This window comes from Nipponia nippon, unplaced genomic scaffold, assembly GCF_047370975.1.
Source record: "Nipponia nippon isolate SJK-2023a ecotype South Korea unplaced genomic scaffold, ASM4737097v1 scaffold_3, whole genome shotgun sequence".
NCBI lineage: Eukaryota > Metazoa > Chordata > Aves > Pelecaniformes > Threskiornithidae > Nipponia > Nipponia nippon.
Window position 1 is genome coordinate 111,163,573 of NW_028262347.1, and position 25,798 is coordinate 111,189,370.

The 25,798-nt window shown below is 42.0% G+C and overlaps 1 protein-coding gene across 8 annotated transcripts in view; it reads left to right on the plus strand.

Moving 5' to 3' along the window:
* ARMH3 (armadillo like helical domain containing 3) overlaps positions 1-25,798 on the plus strand; it is a 129,504-nt gene that overhangs the window by 41,593 nt on the left and 62,113 nt on the right. For 7 of the 8 annotated variants that reach the window (XR_015706163.1, XR_015706164.1, XM_087763829.1 and 4 more), the window contains 4 exons: positions 1,066-1,154; positions 16,100-16,182; positions 16,700-16,826; positions 19,530-19,605. Coding sequence is in view for 6 of the 8 variants with exons in the window: in XM_087763829.1 (XP_087619955.1) it covers positions 1,066-1,154; positions 16,100-16,182; positions 16,700-16,826; positions 19,530-19,605 (375 nt within the window). In the remaining 2 variants the exon portion in view is untranslated. Of the gene's footprint in view, positions 1-1,065; positions 1,155-16,099; positions 16,183-16,699; positions 16,827-19,529; positions 19,606-20,885; positions 21,181-25,798 lie in introns of those variants that run through there. The other variant, XM_087763824.1, reaches the window with a different exon arrangement.

Below are 25,798 nucleotides of genomic sequence, written 5' to 3' on the forward strand. Positions count from 1 at the left end.
TGGGACCATCTAAGGGTCTGAAAAGAATAATGTATACCTTCTGCATATTATTTCTTAAGGCTTTTTAAAGCCTTATTTTGAACTCTTCACCCCATTTTGAATAACTTCCATGCAAATTTTTCAGTTTGATTTCTCTGTGTTTGTCTGATACATAGTGTCTTTCAGTAGTGTCTTTTCAGAGAGATGTTGATATGAATGAGATAATGTGGTTTTGAGAAATAAGGATTTGAAGAAAAAGGGATTTTTCCTTTTTGAAGTCTTTCTTCTCTTTTTTCTAAATGTCAATAACTAAAAATAGCTTGGTCTAAAAATTCAAATTTGTATATATTTTCTGTCTTTTCCTTAATGAGAGCTAGTGCTAGAGAATTTAGTCACTGCACCTAAAAGTTTGTATGAGCACTAGATGCTATAGAGACCTACAGGATTTGGAGACTGCACAAATATACTAGCTGTATGTTGGGGGATTTCAGAGCTTGTAGGTGTGTTGCTTGATCATTCCAAAGCTCATACTTAAGTTATTTGTTTAAAGGGACTGGAGAATTTGACAGAAATCTCTTTCTTTTTTTTTATATAATTAAACTGCATGCCTCAGTCACACTAAAAATCCTGCAATTTGTTTGACTCTGTCATTTCCTTTAGCCTCATCATTTGGGCCAAAGAAACTGAAAAGCTCCATTGTGTCTAGATTTTACAAAATCTGAGCGTGGTATCTCATACATATGGAGCCTGCAAGTTAAGTAACTCCTTTTGTAGAGCTTATGAGGTCCTCAGGTAAGGGCAGCAGAGTGGAAAGTATTAATTAAATATAAACAACAAACTTGCCTCTGTAGTCGGTCTAATCACGTTGAGCTAAAACTGGCATACAGGCTCCTTTCTCTCGTCTCATCTGGTTCTTTCTTGTGGGTGTTGCTTCCCTTTAGTAGCCCAAAACCATGAGCCCCATCCTCCTCTGATAGGCTTTGAGTTTGTCTATTTCTCTGCTACTGATTTCGGGGACATTTCCAGGTTTGATGAAGAATTGCTGGGAAATGCGATGTAATTAATCCTTTGCCTTCTCTTTTCCAGACGGTGCATTCAGATTGTGCACAAGCTGCTGTGCTACCAGAAGAAATGCAGAGTGAGGCTTCATTACACCTGGAGGGAGCTCTGGTCAGGTACTTTGCATCTGCAGAGACAGTCAAATATGAAAAGCCAGAGTGGGTGGCTGTTTGGTGGCCACGACTGCTTGTTCCATTGCTACAGGGTTAAACAGCAAGCAGCAATTCTGTTAAAGCATCTTTATTTTGCTTCTTAGTTGCTACATGCAAATTACCTCTTTTGGAAAGCCAGGTCATTATCATAATGGTAGCTAATTTACTTTCTTGTCTGGCCATGATCACCATGGTATCCAAGTGTCTTTGTTTTTCTGTTTCATTACCTGAGTCCCTCTTCACCTGATTGCAGAAATGGAGTAATGTTTTATGCAGTAGTGTTTCTCTCTCAGATATTTGTGCGTAGAAAGAAGGTAGGCTCTTGGGTAAAGGGAGGTGGACCTTACTTTTCCTTTTCACTGTAAGAATTGGATACACACAGAACAGTGTGCGCAGCTCCTTCTGAAGAGAGCAACCTAGAAATGTCAGTGGGAGGGAAGAGAGGCTTTTAACTCTGACCTTTGCATTGATGGCAGATAGTCTGGCTCACGCCACTGGTATCCCAAGATAGATAGGTATTATGGGGTTTGACTTGTTTCTCATAATCTAGTGGACATAGCTTTGTAGGACTGTTTTATGATGCCATTGTTGTGTGGGAGGTCTGAGGAAGGAGGTAGCAGAATGGATGATGAGACCTAACAGGCTTCTTTCGTGCATATGGTGTGCTTATGGTGTGCTTCCATTCCTATCTTGCAAGCAGTGAAGTAGTTCAGCTACGAAAGTACAGTTAATCCCCTAGCTGTTGTGGCTTAAACAAGAGGTTTATGAAAATTCAGGGGAATGTGGCCCTAATTGTGTATTCCTGGAGCTGTGCTTGAGACCTTGGATAAGCAACTTGACTGGTGTAATGCAGCTCCCATCAGAAATTTGAGAGAGGATGACTTTTGAAAAAGGAGGTGATGAGTGATTTGTGAAGCTGTTCTCAATTAACACTGAGTGTTTCCCTTCAGTAGCTTTGCACAGCTGAGTGTAGGTACTGAGAAATGAACCAACAACCTGACTCACTTTCAATTATTAAATTTTCACCTTGTGTGACATGTGGCCCATTCAGACTTTCTAAATTATTCCTGCAGAAGGTGAAGTGGGTGCCCCTAATTAAGGGATTAGTGATTTCTTTTCAGTTGTTTCCTTCAGAACAGAGCCCCTAGAGGCATGGCTGCAGTGTAGTGTCGGTTCAGGAGAAGAGTGTGTACAATGTGGATGACTGTTGTGAACAGAAATTGCATCTGACAGTGTGTGTGGTATCTTTTCAGCAGTTACCAGTGAACTGGATCCATTCCTATTTGGCCAGGCTGAGCTGGGTCTTTCCTACACACTGGCCATATGGAAGTCTCAAATATAATGCCTTCTGCTTTGAAGGTATTGTTCCACAGTTCAGAGAGCACACTCTTAGGCATCTTTCAATTCTTAATTTTCTCTATTTTAGGGAGAGAAAATAAAAATCCTTGCTACACGCTTATATTCAGTATCTTGGGATATTTTTGTTAGCTGTCTCTAATTTGCTGGTGTTTGTATAGTGCTTCGGAAACGTACAGTGCCTCAGAAGTGTTTAGTACTGCACGTGCTTTGAAAGCAAAGCGGTAAAGTAAAAAACTCAGATTGGTCAGGTTTCTGTAAAAGACCTGGAATGTCTGCACACCTGATGTAACTGAAGAGCTACATACTGACTATAGGTTTCTGCATGTTTAGGGAGAGCCTCTCATGCAGGAGTAAATTACAATAAGAATGTTTCAAATATTTTTTTACAGGATGTTGAGGTGAATAGAGAGATTCTTCAGTAGCTGCTAGGTGATTCATACAGGCTGAAAAGACCCTGGGTTGGATGGTACATGCACCTGTAAAAGGGCACATCCTGGCTGCTCCAGCTGTGTACTTCTAGAGTGTTATATGTGGCAGACTGAATGCTAATTGCCAGCCCTATCTTGAGAAATATTTCATAATTAACTCTTATCCCTGTCAAGGCTGCTCTTTGATTACCAAGAATGCTGCTGCCTTTGATGTGAAAGAATGGCTATTTTTCTAGTCTTGATCTATCTGACAGACGATTCCAAACCAGAGCACAGGGACTTCTGAATTAATTTCTATCCTTTATGTGAGTGTATCCCCCTTTGGGCTTTAGTTTTGAGTTAAGAATTAGTTATCACTGCTGGATGAACAGCTAAAAGGGAGCGGCTATTCACTGTAAGGTCTGAGATCTCAGGTGGCCCCATCAGGCATGCTTTACAGAAGGTCTTCAAGCCCACACTTGTCGTCTTGAATGACAAGGTGTGTGATGACTGAAGCAATGCCCCTGTTGTGCAGCGTGGATAATAGCAGTGGAAGCCCCCCAACAGAGCTGAGTGGAATAAAGAAGCTGGAGGGAATTGGTGTAAAGAAGTATTGAGAAAAAGGGGAAGAATTCTACCTGGCATGTAAAAGGAGGAGAGTTGTTTCAGGCAGAAAATTGAGTGGGAGAAGAAGACAAAGGGAATACTGTGGGGTAGGTAGTCAGTATAGGGTGCGGAGGAACTGAGATAAAGGTTGTAGGTGGAAGCAGTAGCAATGTATGGAGCCTTCTGTTCGCTTGCCGATTCTGATGTTAGCTAGTCTCTACTTAAGGAAAGCCTCTCGTGTGTCATCTGATGGATAGATGCTCTTCCTTTGTGGGTGCTTTCTCTTCAGTATGGAAGGCCAGCAGCACTTTGAGAAAGTTTCTGCATTCCCTTTTTTGACGTTTAGTTGCAATGATTGCACAGAAAAGCAGTGGAGCCAGGTGTTTGGCATCTCTCAGGACGCATATCAGGCTGTGCAGTCCGTAATACTTCATAGTTTTTTGGATACGCCACTATGTGGCACATTGCTTACATATGATCTTACTTCTCTTGGACTTCCTTTTGCAACATCTGAGCTTGAGGAAGAGCAATACTGTTACTGAGTCTTTGGTTGTGATCCAGCCTTAGCTTCCCTGTTAGATTAATTCTTTCACATTCGGTCAAGGGGCCAGGAGCATGGCACTCAATACAGTATGAATCTCTAGCTGCGCTGACCAGATGACCAAGAATGTTTAGCTGACAGAGAATGATGCGGGGGTTTGAGAGCTGGAAGCAGGACTGACAGAAGGGAAGATCTGTAGGTGGCAAAAGTAGTATATATAAGCTGACTCTAGCTAAAAGTAGTGTGAAAATAAATATTGGATCACTAGTGGAGCTAGAGTCTGCAATATCCTGAAAAGAGTGCTGCAGAGCAAAAAGCAATTGTAATTTGATTAGCCTATGAAAGTGATTACCAACCGCAGTTACTGATAGGTGGGCAAGACATTCAGATCCAGAGATGCCCACTGATCTTGGTTCCTCTTTAATAGACCTTTTCAGGAGATTATTAGCTTCAGTTCCAATCATCGGTGGTTAGTATGTGGCTCTTTCTGGGGGGGATGGACTGGCTCTTTTTCTGGCTCTTTTTGGGGGATGGACTAGATGACCTTTAAAGGTCCCTTCCATCCCAAAGCATTCTATGATTCTTTCCTTTGAGTGCTGAAGAAAATCTTCAGGTTTTTTCTTCTGTGGCAATGTACCATTATTGGTGACTAGCCTGGAAATTTGGCCAAGGTCAGAAACTGTAAGTGGATATGATTGTGTTGACCTGTTCCCTTACAGACATTTTGGCCAATTGGAAATCTCCTCCACTGTTAGGCCAGGGACCTTATACTTTTTAAACACTGAGGTATTGCATGTCAAGTGTCAGGTAATTTATAGAGCTGATAAGGAAACTTTACATGGTTACAGCCAGTTCCCTGCTCTCAAATAGCATGTTATGTCCCATGTTTTTCTTAAGTTCAGCTCCTTGTCATGCAAAAATGAGGTTGATTTTGCTGGTCATAAAGGTGGGGTTTGGGTTTTAATTGTTGAACTCTAACTAGTTTGTACAGCACTTGAGTGATGGAAGGTGCTATATATGTTGTTGTTGTCAAGCATGTATAAGCTATGCCAAAAGAGTTTTCATGAGTCATTTAAGCTTTTTATATAAAAAGGCCGCATTTCTTCAGCTCCTCCCACCTCAAAATTAGTAATGCTTGAGCAATTCACTCTGAGCTTAGGGGGTGCAGGTAACTTCTTTGCAGTTGCTATGGTTTGCTTTGAGCAAAAGCCATGTTTAAAGAAACAGAAAAGCAATTCTAATATAGACATAATAGCAAGAGTAGATAATGAAAAATCTTAAACATAATAATAAATAATGGTGAAATAGCTGTTTATTAGGGCAATTGAATGCAAAGTAGGATTAAAAATGAGCTTTGCCATTAGTAAGCGTTGAAGATCAGTTTCCAAATTATTGTAACATACGGGCTACAGTTTCTTATCTTGCAGCTGAGTTAATTTGATAAATGTTGAATGCACTGTTAAAATGAAGGTGCTTCAAATGTGTAGCACTATCAAGAAGCTAATTTTTCTCTGATTTTTTTTTAGGATTATCAAAGCAGACTTTGCAATGCTACTGGACAAAATATACTTTTTTCCTTTTTGTAGACTCCTTAGATCTTTTTGTCAGTTTCTGTATTTATAACATGAGGATAATATTGCTTTCAAAATCTTTTTGGGTGACTACTAGAAAGGTGAAAGGTTCCTCTGTGGAACATTTTAAAATAAAGAAGCAATATTTTGGGGGGAGGAAAAAACCCACTTTCAGGATATATAACATACTTGCCCCTATATACAGTGCATGTTTAAGGTGGTATTGTTTAGTCACTTGTACTTTGCTTTGTTATTTCTGTGGCTGAAATATTGATTACTGGTAGTATTTGTTACATACGGCATTTCTGGTGCTCCAACTGTTGATCAGGTCTGCTTCAGCCCTCTGATTTTGTTGCTGAACAGATTGGAAATCAGGTGATGTTGCATCTCCCCTTCATCTCTAATCCCGCTGTCACTGTCACATTCTGCAGCAGCTACCAGGCAAGGGAAGCTTGTCTTCTTGCAGCTCTTGTGGAGGCAGGATTCATATCCTGGTGTACCAGACAGTCTAGTTCACTAGTAAAATGCCTGATCACTAGGTGCCATGAGAGTTTGAAAGACTATAGAGCTGCTTGGGCAAATGACCTAAAGATTTTTAGGGAAAAGAATTAAAGACCTAAAACTTGACCTTCTTACAAATATGCAAAATGTCTTATGTGGCTATAAAAAGTGCTACCAAGGTTCAAGATCCAACAGCACTGTCTTCTGCATGCTTCTGAAGTCGTAAGAGCTCAGAGGAAGCAGTCATGGTCCAGCTGATGGTCTAGATAAGGCTGCTGTGGTAATTTCTGTGAAATGAAGAATTCTGTAATATAGTAACAAAGAAAGAAATGTCTTTAAGCTGTGAGGGATGTTGCAAGCGTACGAGAAGAGTCTCTTCAGCACAGCATCTTCAAAAGTAATTAGTAAAGGTCATGTGTAGGGATAGGGTAGAAAGAACAGGAGCTTGTGTGTTAAGTGTAAAATGCTTTCATAAAATGAAATCTAGGGTGAGTACAAAGAAGGTCTGTTTGTCTCTGTTAAAGGGTTCTACTTGAACTTACTGTTTTGGGAAGAAAAAGAAGTCATTATGTGAGACTTGACCTTTTAAATATCTTCCAGCAGAAATGCTTTCTGACTTCACTGCGCTGCTTGTAAACTGTAAAGAGAACTATAGAACAAATGCGAGACTGTTAACGCCTTTGTAGGTCAACATACTCTACCTGATGCAGGTTTTACCTGGTGCTAACCCTCTTATTTCTTATTTCTTATTTCTATGCCTTTTAATAGTGGGAGGCTGGCCCCACTTTTCAAAGCTGCATATCGGAATCTCCACGTGCCTGAGAGCTCCCAGCCATGTGCCATATGCCATGCTGGAGATTTGGGATCTTACGAGTTGTTTGAGTACAAGGTGATGCTGGCTTTTTTAAAGAGAGTGCCACCTCACTGGGGAATGAGGCTGGAAGTGGGAAGGATGTGCTCCCTCTGCAGTTCCCAGGGGTAGTTCAGTGGGAGCACCAGGAGCTGAGGGAGGAAGAGGCAAGAACAGTGTCCAGGCTGGTTCAAGGTGAACTGCTGAGCAGCTGCCACGGGAATGGGAGTTCTGAGTTGATGGGGTGGGTAGGTCTTTGGAGCCGGAGGGGATCTCGACCTGGCAGGGTGGAGAGCCTGAGATGAATTGGAGGTGATAGTATGTTAGGAGGAATAGGAGGCCCTGAGTATAGGAGGGACTAGGTAGGATGAGGTCTGGGGTTAGAGGGTTAGGCAGGCTGGGAGGTGTTATCGGATAGAACTTTTGGGTTAGAAATCATTGCATGATCTGGAAAGGGTGCTATTCAGCATTTTTAACTCTCAGGGATGGGATTAAATATCCTTTGAATGCCTTCCTGGGACCATTCTTCAGTGTGGGAAACTGAGGAATGAGAGCTAGTGTCTAGCTTAGGTGTGTATCCTGGGTAATTTTTTTTCCCAGTGTTCCTTCATGTATTGTATGCTCGAAAGAGGAAAGGATGTTTTCTTCTCAGAATGATGTTTTGACCATTTCAGCCGTGCCTATGACTTCTTTCTGTGCCAAGAAGGACATGGACAGGACTTCACAGGTCTAGTATTAGCACCCTGAGGGCAGAGATGCTTAGCTCTAGGACTGCAAAAAACAGTGAGGTCCTCTAGTATTCTGATGAACTGGGTCATTAAGTTGAAGTTTTAGAATTAGTGTTTATTTCTAAGTGGCTCAGTAAATCAGTATTAAAATTGTGATTAACTTGCCTTTTATGTAATGTCCTTGTCTATGGCAACTTACCTAACCTTTACTTGTAGATAGGTGACCAGCAAGCTTTATCTCTGTTCCTTGTCTTTGAAATTGAAAGAAAATAGGTAATATTGGCCAGCTGTTTACTAGAAAGCCTGACAGGTTCACAAGCACTTGTGCTTGTTGACTCTAGTGAAGTTTCTGAGGAGGTGGAATAGTTCTGAAAATCTATTGGAAAGAATATAGTTTCTCACACAAACTAAAGGCTGTGACTGTTATGCGCCATGGAATAGGTAGCGGGAATTGGCAGCTCTTAGAGTTGCCTATTTTCTTTACTCATAGGAATGCTGGTGCTTGGTCAGACATGTGGTACTGTGTTGGCACAAGCTTGGTACTGGACTGCAACTGTTAGTCCTGTTAGCTATTTCAGTGAATTTAGGAAAGGATTGAAATTGAAAGATAGTTTTATAAAATAAATTTTGTTTGTAGTTGTGATGTATGTTGTGGGTTGATATTCATTGATTTATTTAATTTGTACTTCTGGTAGCACTCCATGTTGCCCCAAAGAAAACCCCAGTTCCACCTTACAAAGCTCACTTACAGGCAGAAGATGTGAAGTTCAGAAGGAAGACTGCAAACGCCTGCTTGTAGTCTTCTGCTGGCATTCTCAACTGGTGGTCCAATTTCATGTTAACCTTTCCACGTTACCTCCTTCAACCAAAGCTAAAACACTTTTGTGGTAAGAGCACGCAGCCATTTGGTGAAATGTACTGGTATAAACCTCCTAAAGAAGATAGTGTAAGAAATGCAAAAACTCAGTGGCTTTCTTGTAAAAGAGAGTGTTCTAAATTCTCTGCATGGGGCATTTTTAGGAAGCATCTGCTTTTACTTAAATCCTTCTTAGTGTTCTGTTACTTAATTCTAGTTACCTTCTCTTTATTTTAACATATTTTAGTACTGATGATAAAGAGTTTGGCCCTGGTTGCCGATGGAGAGAAAAAGAATAATACAAGATTTGTGGCTGTTATTGATCGCCTGGTAAGATCAGGATGGGAATTCTTCATCAACAGAGGCTTGCTCAGATGAGCACAAAGAGAATTTAGTTATTTAAGTGGACAAAAGTCTTAGTAACCTTTTGGTCATCCTGCCTCAGTCTGGCAGGTCTCATCCGGGTATGGTGCTCTGTCCTGCAAATTACTTTTTAAATAAAGCTAGCTAACACTGGAGAATTTGATTGTGAAATCCCTAACAGTTTACAGATCATGGTGACCTAGTGTGATAATTTCTCTGGGGAAACAGTCCCATTGATGACAGAAGTGTTACAGCCAGAGCTGTTCACAGCCATTTCTTTGTCTGCACCGGAGGGCTTGCAGCATTCGGAATCCAGTGATTTATCCCTGTCCCCTTTTTGTTTTCAAGAAGCAGCACTCCTGGGTCCCTTACTTTGCTGTCTTTCTGTGTTCTCACACAATGTTTCTGCTCTTTCTCCAGATGCTCCTCCTTTTCTGTTTTAAAACCCCATGCAAAAATGTGCAACCTTAACTCCCAAGACTACTATTTAATTAACAGTGTGAACCTGCACTGTCAGACAGAATAGAATTGAGCTCAATACTTCCCTTTCCTCTTTAGAGGAACGAAGCTTGTGGGTGTGTGCTTTTTTATTTTTAAGAAAAAAGCATATTGTTCATCTGAGCTTTAGCTGAAGTTGGAAAATTTGGTTTCTTTCTTACTGCTTGCTGGATTGCTATCAAGCAGCATTGCTCTGGCATCAGCAATCAGCATTTCCATTAAGCTTGCAATTTTCACACCGTTGGCTGCGGTTATGGGAACAGCAAGTACCAGGGATGGGGACTATATAAAGAAAGTAAAGGACTGGAAGTGAAGTGGCCTACTCGACTGATCCTGGGAGCGATGGGTCATGCCAGCATGTGCTCCAGCCCTCTGGCAAACTGTTGTTTCTCATTAAGAATCCAGGCTGCTTTTGTGCTTACGCCCCAAGAGTCATGGGGAGAAGAGGGAACAGCTGTAGATGCTGGCGATGGGGAGCCTGCCGATAGCCGGCTGCCACGGAGCTTTGGTGGCCGGGAGCAGGAATTGGGCAGTGCCTGGGGCAGCGGTTAGAGGAGCCGTCCAGCCAGGTGAATTGTTACAGCTATGAGCGGGGTGCTCCCTCCTTATCAGAGCAGAGGGAAGGAGCTGAAGCATGTTGAATAGTGATGTGGACAGAGCTTTTATTGCTTCCCCTCCTCCCCTGAGAGGGGACTGCAGCAATGGTGCAACAGTCTTGTTTTCTAGCGCTTTGGCTGATTGACGGGAAGCTGCAAGTGCTGTCCCTGAGTAATTGGTTCACTTGTCCAAGGATGCTGGGATAGTTTGTGCCTCAGGGGGTTCTGGTGCATTAGTTTGTAATAGCAATGTAGCTATTTCTCAGACATGCTTCCTATTCCTACTGCTCTATCTGGAAACTACCTCTGTTGGTTCTTTTCTGTCAAATCCTATCTGTAGATATTCATCTCCTGCTGAGTTTGTTTTGATCACTGTTCTGCTGAGCGTCTGCCCATGCTGAACGTGGCCAGATCTGAACCCTCTTAACACTCAGGTCATCTCAGTATATCGTATTTGAGCCTTTTGCTTTCCTGCTTCTGAATTTCTCTTCGGGTATAGCATTTATTACAGGTGATTACTCTGTTCCAGGGTCTCTCCTCCTCCTCGTAACAGCACAGTGGGATATATGGTTATCCTAGCTTAGTCCTTGTGACTTCCAGTCTGGAACAGGAGAGTGGACTGGTCCGTGGTTATGGTATTGTCATGTTGTGAGAGTCTGTTATTTCCACACTCTCTGCTGTAGTTTCCCTCATGTAAGGGGATCGTGCTGAATTTTGGAATCTGGAAGACGGTTATGAGAAGGCGTTGTTTGGCCTACTGCTTTTCAGCGGGCATTTGATGTTGCCCAGTTAGAGACAGAATACTGAGCGTAGGTGGGCCTTTAGTCTCACCAGGTACAGCCAGGGCTGTATTTATTCTATTTATTGCTCTATTTATGCTTCCAGTGCTGTTTCAGTCAGAATGGTGCTGTTTTCTCCTTTATGTTGGAGGAACTGAAGCACGGAATGAGGAATTGAAAGCACACAAAGTGCTGCTTCCTAAGGAATTTAATCCAGTTCCTTCTTAGTTCCAGTCTAGTGCACTAATCCTTACCAGATCTGGCTCACCATGTACTGCTATGAGTGGTATGGACCTTGCCTTGAGAGTATGTAGATGTGAACAGTAAGGCTGTAAGAGGTCCAGGATGGTTACTGTGCTGCTGAAGCCCTCGGAGGCAGAGGATTTCTCTGCAGCAAGGAAGTATTGCCCCGATGTCATTATCGGCCGCCCTGTAGTGACGTGTGGGTGGGGATCATTCTAAGGGGGTTGTGAGTTCAAACACTGAAAGCAGGACACTGAATATACTGTTGGTACAATGCTAACTTCCAGAGGGAATGGAAAAATCACTGTTCTTCCCAGTGTGCCTTGAGAGTTGGAGGGTGGAAAATTGGAGGATTTTAATAGAGTACAGGATCCTGTTAATTGGTGTTACACTGCAGCTTCTGGGGAGCCCTCACATCTCTTTCTCCCTTGCTCCTTTGTTGAGGGCCATTATATGCACCATTGAAGGTTGTTGACCTGTGAGCACAGCCAATGCGGTGACAGAGGCCTCCATACTGTGCTCAACCCATCCAGGCTCTCATTGATGTGTCTCAGGGCTGTTCTCTTCTGCTCTGTTGTGCAATAACACATCAGAGCTTTCTCATGCTCTTGGCAGAGTCTGTGCTACATTCTGGCTTGCCCAAGGGATGGTACTACTTTTCCTTTTTTCCCCTTTTCTCTACTTAACCTACCCCCACACTCTTGTTGCATTACACCTGATCCAACCAGTGAACACTGAGACACTAAATAGAACAAAAACTTTGTGTGAATCCCAAATGTGCTGAGCCTGAATTTACGTCTGTTTGAAACAAGGCTTACAGGGAGAGAGGGTAAGTCTGCTATGGGAGGAGAAATATGGGAAGGAGTGAGTGAAGGGCATCTGTCCAGAACAGGAATTACCTCCTTCCAGGTAGAAGAGAAGAGGAGATGCTGGCTGCCCGCAGCCTCTTTACAGAGGACTGGCTTGAAGAAGGGCAGCGAATAACTGAGCAGGGGTACTGTTGCTCCTCAATAGACAGACTGGCCACAAGAGCTGATAAGGGAAAGTGCCCGTCCTCAAAATCAGCCATGCGGCGGCAGAGCGAAGAACCTCTTTCACGGCAGTCATTTCAGTTTAAAAAGCAGGAAGGGTATCTGTAAAAGCTGGTGATGTCACTTTTCATCCTTTGGCTGTAATAATCCTTGGGAGAGAAAATTGCCTAAAAACCGGTCTGGATGCTTTACACGACTTTCACATACAGCCAATCATATGGCTTCATGTCCAATTTAAGTGTCCACTCAACATACTTTTCTGCTTGGTTTTGAGGCTGTAAATGTAGGTATTCAAGGCCACGTTCTCTTCTTGTTGATTTAAGAAGCGTAGCCAGTGTGCTCAGCTCAGGTCACAAAATGAGGAGCTTGCATGCAAATACTGATGACTGCTAGTTTAGTTACAGCCTCCTGCTTCTGCTGCTAAAGAAGTTCTAGTGGCACTATTGCACTGTGAAATTATGGATGTTTCGAGGCTTACCGTAGTGGGTGTATTGTGTCCTGGTAAGGGATACCAAAGACGTGTGTCTTTAGAAAGAAAGGCTTTAGAGGTTTTTGCAAAAATGGTGCTGTTTTCTAGTTAATGTTGAAATAGATCTCATGCCCAAACCATTCATCACTGTTAAATCCTGGAGCACAAATTGTGATAATGTGGCTGAGCCCAAGCGAGGGCCACAGTTCTGTCTGCCTGCGCAGCTCAGAGACTGAACTGCTTCTCCGCTGGGAACAAGCATGGATAATTTCCTGGCTCGCGCGAGAGGGCAGCCTGCAGATGGGCTAGGAGAGGAGGACAGTTGATTGCAGCAGGGAACAAGTGCCACATCTGCTTTGGCTTCAGGTTGCTCAGGAGTAGCAGCAGCAGCGCGCCGTTGGAGCTCAGGGGCGAGGGGCGTTCGGCCAGTTGGACCTTTGCTCTAAGGGTTTATTTTGTGTGTGTAATTGTCACTGAAGGGCACTGGGCTTGTGAAGCTGGATCTAAGAGTTGTTAATCCCGAAAACTCCAGGGCATAGCTGTCCTCGTTTTCAGTGCGGGCTCTGCCTTACAAGCAAACTGCGGAGACACAAGTAGCCACAGATTTAAGGGCTTGTTTTCCACAGCGTTCCTGTTCCTTAGAGCCACTTGAGCAGAGGCTGGTGCAGAATGTGCTGGCGTGGAAAGAGGTCGGTTGCTCTTTGAGCATTGATGTAGTGTATATCCTAATTAGGAGCACTGCAACTTTTTTTTAGAAATGTGTGGTTTCCAAACAGTTAGATAAATTTGTACAGTGCACACAGTGACTGTAAACCTGGTGGATTAGCTCTTCTGACCAGCTCTGAGCCCAGCACTGAGTTTCTTCTTCATGTGAAGCACATCCCTCTCCTTCCTAGTTCTTAGGGAAGGAACAGCATAGATCGGCTGCGAGTGGGCTTAGATGCAGTGCAGTTCAGGTATAAAGATTGATTTCAAGCAGCGGTAATCTCTTGTCTTCTTTCTGACTGGAGCAGCAAATTCATCACAATGGCTGGAACAAACGTAGGAGCTGTTGTTGGGGTGGAACAGAGAAAGAGTTCTCCTTCGAGTGTTGTCACCAATACAGAGCAGTGCAATTGCTTCAGGGAGGTAGCTGAGAAATACTGCAGTGGAAAATTGTAGGGTACTTGCCTCTGTCAGTCGGTGACAATTACAGTTATGCTTGTTCTTTAAAAAATAGTGTCTCCCCACCACGGACAGCTTTCACGTTCACTGTGTTTGGATGTTCAGTGGCTTCTCGTCATGCTGTGCGACCACCCTCTGCCAAAGGCCTTGCAGCAAGGTTCTGGTGGGAGAGCGAGAGGCAAGGATGAACAAGAGGCTTCACACCGCTTGTTATAGAAAACCCAGAGCTCTGCTTTCAGAAGCCCCAACTGCTAGTAGTTGAACAGCAGCGCCTGGTCACGAGATGTGGCTATGTGGACTTGTGTGGCTGGGAAAGAGGTAAAACTATGCTTATATCTATTAAATAGAGAGAAGGCCGATAAGCTGCTGTAACAGAGATGCAGGGCAGCTGTCTTCAGTCCAAGGCACTGACTACGGGAGACTCTACTTTTTTGCTGTGGAGGCTCGGTTACCTTGGAAACCTGTTTTTAGCTGGATAGCTGCTCAGGTGGAGAGCCCATCTGTACCTGCTACTTCTTTGTTTTGAAATGGCTGTTTTATAGAAAAAAATATCTGACAGGAGTATTTCCAGAGCTGGATTATTGTGGAATCTAGGCTCTGCTTTTGGTCGCAGGCGTTTGAGTTTGATGATGAGGTGATGATGGTATGGGGAGTTCTGTGGCTGGATTGAAAAGGTATTAGTATGTATATCTGCTTCGTGAGGTGGGCTGCTGTCGCGGAAGGGAGAGGTGCTGCTTGCTGATTGTTAAATTCTGGAATAGCTCTGAAAGATAAATCACTTTAATCTCTGGAGTTTGCAGAGAACTTTGCTCTGGTTTGCAGTTCAGCATCAAGCCACCAACTGGTAGATTAAACTGAAGCAGCTTCTGTCTGTGATGAATAAATACCCTCTCTAGGACTGTAGGCTTCCCTTTTGGGGGGGCATATATAAACTTTTGATCTTCCCGATGAACTTCTAGTATCAGAAGGTAGTGGTTGCAGCACTGTATATTCAGAATCTGACAATTTTGTTTAATTCCAGATCTTACCAGTCTCTTCACATCTGTCTTTTTACTGTAGGTTTTTGGTTTTACCTTTTCTGAATACTCTGTAATCCTGAAGAGGGGGAGGGGAAGGGTATCTAAATTTTGTCCTTACCTCGTTCCTGTTCCCTGTGTTTTATCTACTCTTATTTCATAGCCTGTACCTTTGAGCTGAGATGAGTGGTCTGTTCTGCATTTGCTATGGGGTTCTCCCAAACTAGAGTTGGTTTTCTTGCAGATTACTGGGTAGCGTGTAAGAGGGGGAAGAACAGATTAATAAATTATAGGTGAACCTGTAACAAATCAGAGTAATGCCTGGCATTACTCTGTTAGATGCAGTTACCAATTAGTAGGTAATTAAGAACCTTTTTAAAAAAGTCTGTATAGCATTCCAGCTTGACTTTGCAGGCCATCTAATTCAGATGTTTTAAGTCTTGAAATCTGCTGACTTCAGAGCAGAGAATACATTAAGAATCTGTTCTAGGCAGGCATCAGCTTTCAGCCCTGAGCAGCTATAACACAGAAGAAAATAGCTTTCTTTTTTGAAATTTTCAAGAACTAGAAACAAGAAGATAAAGAACTTTTCATTTTATTCAAATGTATGGAATACAATTGTTTATTGTAAAGTCTGTTTGATTAAAGCTCTTTTAGCCAACCTTTTTGTTAATTCCCACTATCACTAACTGATTTTGGGTGGTTACAGCAGAAGCTTTTGTTATTTTCTGAAGACAAGCATGAACCAGATCTGTAGTCTTTACCGCACAGCCCTAGATAACTGACACAATAAAGTACTATCTATCCTTCCTTATACCATTGCAGCAGCATTGACATACAGCTACGGAAAAACTATGCCGTGTTTTTCTGTTATTTTTTGTTACTTTTTTTTTAACTGCATGTATTAACAAGAGTGACAGTTTGGGGCTGACTACATATACATCATGTTGGTGATGTATGAAGCAGAAACGAGACAGTGGGATTCTCCAACCCCAAGGCTTACTTCAGGAATTGGCAGATAGAAAAATCTCCTGTGAACTGACTAAGCTAACAAGACTTACCTTGAGCCTGAGCAGATTTGATTGGGAAGTCAGTGAAGGAGAGTAAATATGGGACACTAAAATAGCTGTCACTTACCTGTCCAGCACAGTATTTTAGCTACAAAAAAAACCCAAACCCACATGTAAATTGATATATTTCTGAGAGGTGAGCAGCTGGCATTTAGGTTAGTTTATACTAGATAATGAAAATGCATCTGTATTTAAGTGACTTGCTGAGAATGGCTTTGCTTTATAATTTTATTGGAAAAAAACCATATTATTTTCTCCTAGCTTTGATCAACTTGTTGAAGTTCCTCATGTCTAATGAGACTGTGCTGCTGGCCAAGCACAACATCTTCACCCTTGCTCTTATGGTGAGTACAGACAAAGCAAATCCTCTTATTTTAAACAACTTAATTAATCTTGAATGAATCTTAGGAAAGAATCCAGGATTTCTGGCCTGGTAAGGAGATATCAGAACAAGGCCACAAAGCTGAGGAATATCATTGTGTTTGGTTTTGCTCGATGTTTGGAAAGGGCAGTGCTTGGACTCACTTGTAGGGCCTTCTCATTCAAATAAACAAGTCCATGTGAGGAAAGGCTTAGTTTAATTTTCCAGATTTGGTAATGCTTTTTCTTGGTCTGTGGGCCTTTGTATACAAAATAATAGAAACCTGTTTTCCTGGCCCCAGATACGATAGTATTTAAGCTTCTTGTCTGTCTCTTCCGTACTATAAGGAAAATAATAAAGCAATGAAGTAATGTAATACTGTGTAATGCAACTGAGAATTATTTCTTTGAAGGTTTTGGTCATAGTTTGTATTGTTTCTGTTGCAGAGTAGATTTTGTGTAAATATTCTTGTTGTAACTTCTTTTCATTTCCTTGTATAGGTTGTGAACCTGTTCAACATGTTCATCACTTACGGAGACACCTTTCTCCCCACTCCCAGCAGCTATGATGAGCTGTATTACGAAATCATTCGGATGCATCAGAATTTTGACAACCTTTATTCTATGGGTGAGTACCCCTTGACTGGTCAGGAATACTGTTGATTAGAAGTGAAGGTGGTGGTGGAGGGATGTTTGTGTCAGGTGTTTTCTGTCCACCAGCTGCTGAGGTGTGTCTTGGTGAGTGGAAGTGTTTTGTGTACTAGGACATGTTCGGTAAATTAAGAATTGAGAGAGGGATAAACTTGTTAAAGGGATACACATTTTTAGTCAGAAAAAAAATAGGAACAGACCCACTGCCTCTCTAGCAGCCACTTACTGTGGTTGGAAATATAAATTTGTTGGCACAACTAGGTATGTGGTATTTCATGCATCTTCGAGTAGATTGCATCTATCACGTTTGACATTTTCAAGTCAGAGCACAGGTACATGCTGCAGAACCAGCCAGCACAGAGGAATGCTCAGTGCAAACAAGAAATTGGAAAAGAATTTGAGAAACTTATAACAAGAAGCTTGCTGTGCTAGACAAATCACATCTACTGCGCTCGTTGCCAAAACAAACCAAGAAAACAGCCCTCACAAACCTGCTTGCAATGACAAGCGAATTGCCAGACTGAAGAATATGCCTACTGGCAAAACAGGGAGAAGCTGCCATCCTTCAAAGAGAAAGAGGCATGCTGGAATGCCACCAAGTGACACCCAGCAGGGAAAAGAGGAACACAGGAGAGCAAGGAATGCATGGAGGCATAATCAGCCAGAGTATACACAGGAGCCAAGGGTAGCTGCAGCAGCACTGGTGTAGTACCTGCATGCTCAACGCTGTGAAGAAAAGAATATAGCTGTGTTCTTTGTTTGCTTTGTTCTAAAGGATCTTTCTTCCCTTCACCCCCTGCCCCCTTCTCAGTGTGATCACCCAATGAACAACAGGAGTTAATACAAGCATATAAGGGGAGTTAAAGGGCAGTGGGAAAGAGATGGTCGGCCACAGTACTCTTCTGACATGAGAGAGAACCATCCTCACCTAAATAAAAACATCTGAATACTCCCTGCAATTGCAAGCAAAAATGAACTGCCCTTTTGTACAAACTTCCTACAGTTTTCATCCATTATATAAGGGATCACTTGGCCATTTTTGTGCTCTCTGAGCACATAAGATTCTTTGCTAGCCCATTTGCTACTCCCAAGAATTGCAGCTAGTAAGATGAGGTGCTTTTACCAGCCAGTAATTTCTCAAACCTGCCCCCTGTGGAAGCTGAAGGAAAGTGGAATGGAAGAATAACGCACTCAAATACTTACTCAGTCGGGCTGCAATAGACATATCTGACCTGTTGAAACAATTCATTTTTCACATGAATGTTTTCCGTCCTGCTATGCAGAGCAAACCCCTTTGAATTAATGTTGTAGATGCCTGAATGGAAACTCTCTCTGAATACATTACTTCAGATATTCAAGTACAGTACCTACTGTCTGACAAATAATGTTACTCAGAGCTGGCATCTTTTTTTCTGTAGATGACATGTAATGGTCGCACTAGGAAGCGAGAAGGTAGCACTGTCTCAAGTCGATGAACGCCACAGTTTAGCCAGGTGTCCTGACAGCTTCCCTTGGCTTGGCAGTCCATCTCGCTGCGACTACAGTCACCCTTCTGTCCCCCAGCCTTGGAACATTTGCTAGCACAGATGAGAAAGCTACTTTATCTTTTAGTTTTCCTGTTAATGTGGCTGAAACTTTCTACGTTGGGAACCGAGGTGTAATCTAGTTGCCTTGTTTTTTATTTAGTTAGTTTTCTTGTCCTGAATCTGAACTTTATCCATGTCTGCAGGACTGAAAGCTTCTCTCATGCAATAATAGTATGCAGCCACTGTGCTTATGGATTCCCATGTAGCATCCATGTTCCTAGATGATCCTAAATTCTGATGACGTGCTGTTCCTTCACTTCTAAGTTGAAGGTGAACTGTTCTTGTGGAATGTAACCTCCAGAAAACCCTGTATATACAAATTTGTAGAAAATTCCTTTCTATTCAGGCAATATGGAAAACTAATCCAAAAATGTGCTACAGGATCTGTGATTGTTTTGGTACTTACCAAGAGATGTGCAGGTAACTGCCACCATAGAAACACTACAGATTCTGACCTAAATAAATGTTTTGGGTGCTCTAGCAGAAGAATTTGATTTCCTAGAAGTTCTTCCTGTTGCAGAATGTTTTCAGATCTGCTCCCAAGTCTGTCAGGGACCATCTGTGCAACAGAACAACACCCTCATTCCTACAGGGAGTGTTTTTCCCTAGGCTGGTGTGTAATCCCTCTCTCCAATTCCAGATAAGCAGGGAGGTAAAGAATCTGTCACTGCTGGGTTGAGTTTAAATCACAGGATGTAGTCCAGTTCAGACAGAAAGAACCTTGCATAAATAGGAACTGGAGGAGAACAGTGGAATAAAATGTATTATAGACCAGGGACGCTGTCCTGTTTCTGGGGGAAATGAACTTTAATATGTGGTGATGAAAGCCGTTGGGAGGACCTAGGCTCTCCTGTCCCCTCTGCTTCCTGTCTCCTAGTCATTACCTTGTTCTCCTCACCTCTGCCATGTTCCTTACATTTCTTAGATGGGCTTTGAAGGGAACTTCTGCCCTGGATCACAGATTGTCTCAAAGATGACCTTTGTTTTGATGTGGTTCCCGGACTGCCATCTCACCAAAGCAGATTTTTTTGGTCATTTTGGATTAGAAAATTTCAAGTTGTGTGCCGGCACTGTTAACTGTCTTTTCCTTTCAGTTCTAAGGCTTTCTACCAATGCTGGTCAATGGAAAGAGCCTGCAAGCAAGGTGACCCATGCATTAGTCAATATTAGGTAAGGAGTAGAAGTTAATAACCATTTTAGAGATTCTTGTGTCCTGTGTTGTCTGCATTCTTATCATGACACTTTCACATTTGTTGTATTGAATTTGGTTTTGAATTTGTTCTCTTTGTTGGGCTAAATTGCTGCTCTAAACCGGGCCCACTGGGATAAAGAGAGGATCACCAGGGTTTGATTGTCCTCTTTCTAATAATTCTCTTGGCTCTTCTGTAGACTGAGTGCTTTCAAAGCATGGCACAAGCTGCAATGAATTAATCCTCACAGCATTCTTGGGAGAAGTTATACAGTAGGGAACAATGCTGTGCTGGCAGAGCAATTGTGGACCTAATGGATTTCTGTTGTGTGATTCTATTGCAATTCTATGAAGCTATGAAGGGGACTATAAGCCAGCTGTAATAAGAAGATTCGAGGCCTCTTTTAACATTGCAAGATTTTTGTGCAAAACTGATTATTTAAAGACATTTCAGTATTCTCTTAAACGTCTTCCTCCTGTTCAAGGGCAGAAGTTATGTTCTACTTGTAAGGCTAAGGAATATCTGGGGGTGCTTTTGTGCTGCATGCCTTCATGACAGTAATAATTTCTTTTCCTGGCTTCTGAAGCAGCTAGTACTGACCAAGCTGGGTGCTGGGCAAGAGGCTTATGGATCTTATTAATTGGAAAATGGAAGAATGTTGAGAGAGAGAATTTACTGTTTATCTCTGGCTTGTAAACAAACCATAAAAGATATGAGTATTTATACTGAAAAAATATCTGTCCATCACTTCCCCGGTCACCCCAGACACTTGGTGTCTATGCAACACCAAGCAGCTCAGTACTGTTACATTGCTCGTACTTGTCATTTTCCTCACTACAAAAGAGATTGTCTAGGACAAACTCTCTGAGGGCATCTTTCAAGTCAATATACATCTTACATGTCTATAAACCACCTTATGGGTTCCCTTAGTAAGTCTGTAAGCTTAATAACATCACATATGGTTCCAGAAGATTTATTTTGCTACTATCCTTATTTTTATTTTTTGTAAACAGACATAAATGAACACTGGTGGGCAGATAATGCACTCGGGGTGAAGCAGCAGAATAGATAGCTGTTGGCAAATTAATGTCATTTAATGTGACACAAAGTGCCTGCCCTGGGAATTCTCTGTATACCCAGGGAGAGAAGACTAAACTGGGAAGAAATTAAAAAAAAACAAGTGGTTGCAGAGTGTTTGTGCTCACCTCTGGTTTGTGCAACTAAGGTTTTTCATTGGCTCATTTCCTTTTGCCTTAACAGCCACTTTTGTAAAGATCAGCATGCAACTGAGACAAGATACGGCCAAAAAACTGGCACCATGATACCCCTCCCTGGACAGCCTGTATCAGACATGTTCAGTGCATGGTGCTGTCTGGAACCAGTGAAACCTCTGACATGTTTCTCTTCCAGACTTTTGGTAGCTTTCCCCTGCTCCACGCAACTCCTCATGTATGTTGAAATTTCATGTGATCTTTCCCTAGCTTTAGAAGTTTTCATGAATGACTTGGATGGCTTTTCACTCAGTGAAATTAGACAAAGTCTAAATTAGAGATTATTCAAGGCCTGGAGAGGGATTAGCCTTCAGAGAAGTTAGTCTGTTTGATTTATCCCATTTCCTCTTTAAAAAAAAAAAAAAAAAAAGTGGGAAAGAAGTGAGGGGGTGGGTATTTCATCCTTGTTTGCTTTCTTCTCATGGTAAAAAATGTTACATTTGAAAGGTTCTTTAACCATATAGATTTCAGAGCAGCCAGTTGTTGGAAGCTGGAGAAATCCAAAGGTATTATGCTTTTGTGAAGGTGACTGAAACATCACGCTGTCCAAGGGGTGACTAGGACTAGATGCCTTTTTTGAGATAACATGCTTTAGAAAGTTTCAAAAGACTTGTCTCGGTACAGGGAAAATGGATGAAGCCAAGGGCCTGTGATAATGTAATACTCCTTTTTGGCCTAAAGACTGAATTTCGGTGTTTGAAAGTTGCAGATCATGCAGCAGAAGAATGAGAGGATAATTCTTTGAGGAATGCCTTGGGCCTTCCAAGGTCTGAAGCTTTCTGCAGTCTGTTGGGAAAGACCATTCTGTCCCGGTCTGTTGGCTGTCCCACTTCTGCAGCAAGGTCTGTAGGAAGACCCTTAATATTAGGGCCACATATTTTCTTCTGATGTCGGACCAGGAGTGCAAACTGGAGCCTTGTGCACGCACACTTGCGGCTCTGTGTTGCAGAGTCATGGAGATGTTGCAGGCCCAAATCACCAAAAAGAAACAGGGAGAGGGGATGCTTGAGGAGAATAAGGCCTTTAGGGCTGTCAGGTTGATGGCTTGATTAGAGAAACACAGTATATTAATGAATGACAATATTTTCATAAGATGTAATTATCTTATGCATTGATAAGGACATGCTGGTTTGAACCTGGCTTAGCTCCCTGTTGTCTGGATTGCCTGTTTGTTTGTGCCTCTTTGGTTTCCCCTTAGAGTGCTCCTAGCATACGTTTTCTTATTTGTATGCCTTTGCCATGAAGGGAATGACTTTAGAGAAATCCACCTCACATTGGATTTTTCCCTCTGCTTGTTTCATCATTCTGGAAAGTTATGAGCAATGATTACCTGCTTTTTGCTGTAACAGTGCAGTGCAAAGTTACCCTTTGGTTTATATCGTCATCTCATTACAACAGCTATTTAAAAATAAATAAATAAAAATTGTCATTTTCTTATCCTAAGGCTTTTGGTGGGAAAGATTACAAATGTAAAAACATCTGTGTGCATGCATGTGGTGGGCTTTAACAAGTGTCTTGAATCCTACTGTACAATCTTATGTGTATTTCTGCCAGGAGAGGTGAGTTGTTCACGACTTTTCAAGGGTGCAATGCATTTGTGTTACTGTTGGGGAGACACATAAACCAGTCCTGCTTGTACCCCACAGTGCTGGATTGGCGAGGTCATCTGATTAATTGCAGATTAATTATAATACAGAGTCAGGATGACTTCTACCTAGAGAATCTTTGACACATTCATGTTTAAACTCGGCCGCAGAGAGATACCCCACTTCGGGTATCCTGTTATGGTATTAACTGTACTTTTTAGTTGGACCCTATTCTCCACTAAGCAGGCTGATTGGGTTTGGTTGTTGCTGATTGTCTGATTTTTCTAGTCGTTACTCCAGTGAAAAGAGCAGTCACGAATGTTCGTTTTGAGTATTGAGAGATGGGGAGGCTATTCCTACCTTCTCTCCATACCTCTGCTTTTTACAGGCAATTCATAATTCCTGTCCAACCTAAAGAAAATGAAAATTTAAAGAAGACAGAATAGCCTTATCTGGCTGAAATCTTACATACCATACTGGAATGAGTGATACCTATTGCTGTCCTATCCCGTAATAGTGGTTATAACATCTGTCTGTGGATTTATCTCTGTAGTTTACATAAATAATTGAGACATGATGGACTGCAAGATATAGCTGCAGCGCTGATGGACTTGAAATAAGAAGCTGCAGCAGTTAGTGGTTTGAAAACTCACCTTCTCACCTATGAGGAAATAAGCACATTTTGAGACAAGTAATTTTTTTTAAGCTAATGAGCCTCTTTAAGATAACATTGTGCAGGTTTGCATTTAATGAGAGTTTTATTAACGCAGGGTTCAAAGGGGCATCTTCTGATTGCTTACTCAGTGAGGAAGGTGGCAGCTGAATCCCTGTATTCTTTTAATAGCCTTTCTCCTGATCAGGATTTTTTCAAGGTGAATAAATAGATTAACTCAATGAGTAATAGACTGAATTTCCCCATTGTCTGAAATTCAGTCCCATCATCATTTTTAAAGTAATTTTATTTTTCTCACTGAAACACTTTTAACAAGCAGAGAGTAAGTTTGTAGTCTGGAACTGGAGGATAGGATTTTTTTTTTTTTTAAAAGGTGTTTTATGTGCTGTTGTAGCATACACTGCAGTCCTCGCTTGGGTGCTTTCATTCACTCTTCCATCTTGCAGCTACTTTTGTTCCACATGAGCCACCCTGTGTGATATTCTTTCTTTCTGCAGGAGGTGCTGCTTCTCCCAAGGCTGCCTTTGGGGTCATAAAGGAGAGACTGGGGATTTGGGAGGAGCACTTAAAGCATTGCATGGATGTGTATGGTTATGCTCGCTGCCAGTCTGGGCAGGAGCACTCTGAAGGAACATTTACAATTTTACTTAGGTGAAAGAAGGCCAAATTGGGCTGTGCTTGTTTGTTGTAGGATACCTGGCATCCCTGCTCTGAAGCTATAGCTCATGTTAAATTACCAGCACTCCATAGAACTGCACTTATTGAAAACCTTGACAGAGGAGGAGGCTCCCTTCAGATATTTGTTAGGAAGTGAGTGGCTGCAAGCAGTCCACATAGTACCTTCAGCATTGTTCCCTTTACAGCAAGAAATGTAGCGTCGGTTCATGGGGAGAGGAGAGCTAAATGCTAGCTGACCTAGTCATGTTGTAATGGATGGCTGTAGCATTTATGCAGGATACATGAAAGGGGACCTGCTGATAGATAAGTGCTTCTGTATAGAGTGGAGGCCTATGGATTACAGTCAGCTGAGACTGTGTAAAAAATTTTTATATATACACACACACTTCCCTCCTTCCTTCTCCCTCTCTGTACAGACATAATGGACACACACACACACACACGTTTCTTGCTAATAGGTTTAAGAGAATGAAAAAGGGACGGCAAGCTTAAAGCCTGTTTATGAAAATAAATGGTCAAGAAAATCTGTGTGCATATATATAAAATATGGATATCTATGTGTATATTTTATGTGCACATATATGAATGTGTGTATCCATATATGTATATATAGATATCTGTGTATATGCAAATACATATACATGCCTATTCACACACATTCATATACTTACATATAGGTATATATTTATATATAAAATGCACACACAAACATCTTGCCTTTCACAATGAGCTAATCTAAAGCCATAATTTCCAAGCTGAAAAAAACAAGGCACTTGCTTGTTTCCAAGTTCTCGAAGATGAACGACGAGTGTTGGCTAAGGACGCTCGGGTGTAACTCTTACCACAGTAGCTGCCAGCAGCAGCGTTGCGCTGGGTGCATATGTAACCGCGGGACTGATGGACCGGTAACCACGGGACTGATGGACTGTGCAGAACTGCTTGGCTCGGGCCGGCCAGCGCTGAGCAGCAGAGGGTGCTCAGGCATGCAGGTTAGCCCGGAGTGATCTGGAGATCATTCCCTATCATTCTTAAACCCACTTCTGAGGGCTACCACTGGTGGAATAACAACTCCATTGAATCGTTCACTGAGGTGTGTTTAATGGTAATGACCTCTGACATGCTGTCACTGCTAATCAGCCTGACTGAGCTCAGATCACAGCCTAGTACAAGACAGTCAATAATTACTTTTTCCTTATTAAAAAAGCAACGAAACCCAAAGAAAAACTCATAAATGTATTTTATTGGTAGTTTAAAAGCCTAACATAACTGTGCCGAGAGTACAGATCAAATTGTTACTAAAACACTGTAAGAAAACTTCTAAGTTTTATGCATGTAAGCTATCTGAAGAATTAGTCCATCACAGTTTTCAGGTGGTAGCCTGAAAAAATTATGATGCTGAAAAACTGAAAGTGGATTCTAGAGGACGATTCTGGCTTGGTTCTAGATCTTTTCTAGTGACCTGTAATCACTTCACTCCTCCTTGAAGAAGCAAGGTTACTAGACCCTTCTTGTCATTTCATGTGTTTCTTGTTGCATGCTTTTCTTGTTACACAGGGACTCTGGCACAGCAGAATGGTTCCTGAAAAATACCACAGTGGTTATAGCGGAGCTTGGTTACTCAGAGTTCATCTGCCACCACTGCTTGTTTTTCACTTGACCTTGCAGTATTCTGGTAGGGAAAGTTCATTTGCTAGGAGCAACAGATTTTGATGTGAGCAGATTCTGGCATTAGCTGGCACCTCAACAGAGGAAGCAGGTGGAATGAAAGGGAAAGACCTCACTTCCAGGCTGTTGTGACCAGAATAAAAAAAGAAAGAAGCGCGCCTATGTCATGGCACTCTACCCACGCTTCCAGTATTTTTATTAACGTTTAGGGTTTTTCTCTAGTTGTGTAGCTTCAGCATTTATTTCTTTTACATTATCTGATTTCTTTGTGAGACAGCGGTGTTAGTTTTCAGTTATTGC